This window comes from Chaetura pelagica, unplaced genomic scaffold (genome assembly GCF_000747805.2).
Source record: "Chaetura pelagica isolate M959 unplaced genomic scaffold, ChaPel_1.0 scaffold555, whole genome shotgun sequence".
Classification (NCBI taxonomy): domain Eukaryota; kingdom Metazoa; phylum Chordata; class Aves; order Apodiformes; family Apodidae; genus Chaetura; species Chaetura pelagica.
Genome location: NW_009953297.1, coordinates 1 through 3,875, shown reverse-complemented (window position 1 = coordinate 3,875; position 3,875 = coordinate 1). Strand labels below are relative to the sequence as shown.

The 3,875-nt window shown below is 52.6% G+C and overlaps 1 protein-coding gene across 1 annotated transcript in view; it reads right to left on the bottom strand.

Annotated features, from left to right (window-relative positions):
* The window catches only part of PLEKHB1 (pleckstrin homology domain containing, family B (evectins) member 1), a gene marked incomplete at its 5' end in the record, with an annotated part of 12,859 nt that extends 9,708 nt beyond the window's left edge, over nt 1–3,151 (bottom strand). The window contains one exon of the mRNA XM_009997984.1: nt 3,076–3,151. Coding sequence (XP_009996286.1) covers nt 3,076–3,151 — 76 coding nt within the window. The remainder of the gene's footprint in view (nt 1–3,075) is intronic.
* Nucleotides 3,152–3,875: the final 724 nt, after the last annotated feature.

Here is a 3,875-nt window from a genome sequence, read left to right as displayed (position 1 = left end):
AGGGATCTGCTTCCAGCGAGGCCATCCTGTGGTGGGAGCCTGGAACCTCTCCCAGAACCTGTCCTGCTGCCCGAGGAAGGAAGCAGCACATTTCCTGCAGCTTGATCAGGCCCCAGACAACTCAGGGAGCTTAATCCCCAGCCGGGTGGCCTGAGGCAGCTCAGAATACAAGTCAGGTTATTTATAGTCAAGGCTGGGCTGATAATAAAGATGTTTGTTAACCAGCTGGCAGCCCTTAATGAAAAAAAACAACAACAAACCACAAACACCCTCCTCTATTCCAGCAGCCTTTAAAGCCCTTTCCTCTCCTCTCCCCTCCCTCCCTTCCTCCCTCCCTCCCTCCCAGCACTGGCTTTACCGGGGTGAGCACCAGAAGGAATTACATTAATCCAGCAGCATGTAGGTTGATTACAAAAGAGTTAAATTGTGCTCACATAAACACACACACACACACACACACATCTCTCCACGCTGGTGATGGGGCTGCAAAACATCCTGGTGGGACTAAAGATGTCAGAGGTGCCCGTTTGGAAATCGGGGGTTGGGCCCAAATGCTTTGTTCTGTGGTGAATCCATTAAAAAAAGTTCCCTCAGGAAGGGATTTAGGCTGGAATTTGGATTCAGTCTGGGCCATGAGCTGGTGTTGGGCTGCCCCTCTGTAGCTGGATGTCACAGTTTGGGATAAATTGTTTTCCAAGCTTTTCTGCTGTGTTATTGTGGACTCTGCCACAGGGCTGGAATAATTTGTCTCCTTGACAGCCAAAGGGGAGTGAAATAAATAGATGCTCTGTTTGAAATGGTTTTCCTGGGGTTGAAAATCCAGGGAGCTGCACTGCCAGATCCTGCCCGGCTGGGGGATCAGAGAAGGTGATTCCAAGGAGAAGAGGGAAATGACACAAACAACAATCAAAGAGCAGAAATAAACCCCCAGGGAGCAAACATCAGCACAGCTCACATGGCTGGGAGGGACAGGCAGGTGTCAGGCACTGCTGCCATTATGTCCCCAGAGTCATAGGATCATGGAATGCCAGGCTGGAAGGGACCTCAAGGACCATTTGGTCCAACCTTCCCAGGTACTACTCCAGTTGATAGGAGGTGGCTCAGCACCCTGTCAAGCTGAGACTTCAAATGGCCCCATGTGGGGGAATCCACCACTTCCCCTGGGAGACTGTTCCAGTGTTGGACTGTCCTGATGGGGAAACATTTCCCTCTTGTGTCCAATGGGAATCTCCCCAGGAGTAACTTGTGCCCATGACCCCTTGTCTTTTCCATGGGACTCCTTGTAAACAAGGAGTCTCCATCTTCTTGGGAAGAAGGACTGGAACATGGTGATAAGGTCTCCCTGAAGCCTTCTCTTCTCCAGGCTGAACAAACCCAGTGTTCTCAGCCTCTCCTCATCTGGCAGGTCCTCCAGTCCTCTGATCATCCTTGTGGCCCTTCTCTGGACCTTCTCCAGCCTGTCCCAACATTTTGTAGAGCAGGGCCCAAAACTGAAGGCAATACTCCAGATGTGGTCTGGCCAGCACTCAGTAGAGTAGGATGATGACTTCTTGCTCTCTGCTGGTGATGCCCTTGGTGATGCAGCCCAGCACCCTGATGGTTTGTTTGCCCTGCAGTCCACTGGTCACTTATGGTGAGCCTATTCTCCACCAAGACCCCCAGGTCCCTTTCCTGGGGCTGCTCTCCAGCCAGGTGGATCCCAGTCTGAACTGCACTCCTGGGTTACACGTTCCCAGGTGCAAGACCTCACACTTCTCCCTGTTGAGCTCCATCAGGTTCCTGCTGGCCCACTCCTCCAGCCTGTCCAGGTCATTCTGGAGGGTGGCTCATCCTTCTGGAGTGCCAACCTCTCCACTCATCTTGGTGTCATCATCAAACTTTATCAGGGTGCTCTTGATCCCACCATCCAGGTCACTTGTGCAGCTGTCAAACAGCATCAGGCCCAATATGGATCTCTGGGGACCCCAAGTTCCTTTGTTTTCCTCTCAGGAAGAACATGACTCTGCCATGGGATTTGGGAGCTGGTTTCTTTATTTTTTTGCAAACTTTGGTGGTTTTCTTTTTGGTAGGTATGAGAAATTTGGAGCACTGGGTGGGAACAGTGACCTGAGGAGCCAGGAGGTGATTTCCTGCTGGTAAAGCTGTGCAGGTGGAAGAAGGGAGAAGATGGAATGTGGGAACAGACTCAGCCCCTCTCCCAGAGGAGCCAAATCATGGATTTCCCCTGGTTTTCCAGAGCAATCAGGTGCTGCTCAGTACAGGAGATGGACTTTGAAGCTTCCAGTTTGTTTTTCCTCCAGCTGGGCTACGTCTGTGTCCCACCCAGGGGGGTTGTTCCAGCTAGAAGCTGTCACAGAGCAGTGGCTTAGTGTCTGGTGGAGGCTTCCCCTGTCCCAGCTCAGAGCCTTGGGTTTTGGGTATAAAACTGAGGATTTTGGAAACCAGCATCTTCCCCACAGGGTCTCCTGCTGTGGAGGCAGATGGGCAGAAGCTCTGGGAGTTTGGACTTGCTGTCCCCATGGCTGAACCCAAGGAGAACTGTGGGTGAGGACAGCCCAACATTTTATTTTCTTTTCAAAGACAGGCTGGGAGAGTTGGGGTGTTGAGCCTGGAGAAGAGAAGGCTCCAGAGAGACCTGAGAGCAGCTTCCAGTGCCTGAAGGGGCTCCAGGAAAGCTGGGGAGGGCCTTTTCACCAGAGAGGGCAGTGACAGGACAAGAGGTGATGGTCTTAAACTGAAAGAGGGGAGATTGAGGTCAGACATTAGGAAGAAATTCTTCCCCATGAGGGTAGGAAGGCACTGGAACAGGTTGCCCAGAGAAGCTGTGGCTGCCCCCTCCCTGGAGGTGTTGAAGGGCAGGTTGGATGGGGCTTCTGCAGCCTGGGCTGGTGGGAGGTGTCCCTGCTCATGGAGGGGGTTGGAACTGTATGTTCTTGAAGGTCCCTTCCAACTTGAAACCAGTCTGGGATTCTATGATCTGCCATTGGACAGATCAGTACTTGGCTTGCAGGAGGGGATAACCCCACCCAGAGGGCTGGTAAAGAGCCCCCAAATTCCACTGGAAGCCCCTCTTACCATGCAACATTGGCCACTGCCAGGGCTGAGCAGGTCCCTTCGGTGCCACCAGCCTCCTTCTCCCTGAGGAAGAAACCTGTGAGGAGAAATGTTCTCTCAGCCATGATTTTCACAAGACCCCCTGCACCACCGTGTGTCCCAGGAGTGAGGAACCCGAGGGAGCAGTTCAGGTATGAGCCTTGCACCCCCAAGACACCCCCATCCTCATTTCCTTGGGGGTCCTGGGCATCAATCACTTGGGAAATAAATTTGACACCATGAGTCTTCACAAAAAAACCCCCAAACAACCCAAAATGTTTCAAACAGCAACAAATGTTGTGAGGGACTGAGGAGGAGAACATTTCCCTGTAGGTGTTAGTCCCTGGGTGAAGACCCATAGGAATTTTAATTTTCCACCTCCCAGCCACCACCACTTCCCCTCTTTCCCAAAAATGCTCATTTCCTGCCCTAAAACTCGGGTGCTGAGCTGCAGGGATGTAGTTTGCACCCCCCCCCCCCCCACAATTCCCCCCATAGCTCCCCCACAGCTCTGGGTGTTGCTGGTCCTTCCTGAAAAGGTTTGATGTGAATTTTTGGTTCCACGTGTATTTTCCACGCCTGTTCCTGTATGAAGAATGAAAAGCCCTGGTTTGTGATCCCAATTCTGGAGCAGGGATTCCTCCTCCCTCCCAGGGCCCTTTCCTCCTCCCCTGACCCTGAGGCAAAGGGTTTGGGCAGGGCAGGGGTGAGGAGGAGTGGGCTGGGTTGGGCACCACGAGTAGGAGGTTTATTTTTTTTTGGGGGGGGATGCAGCAGAAGGG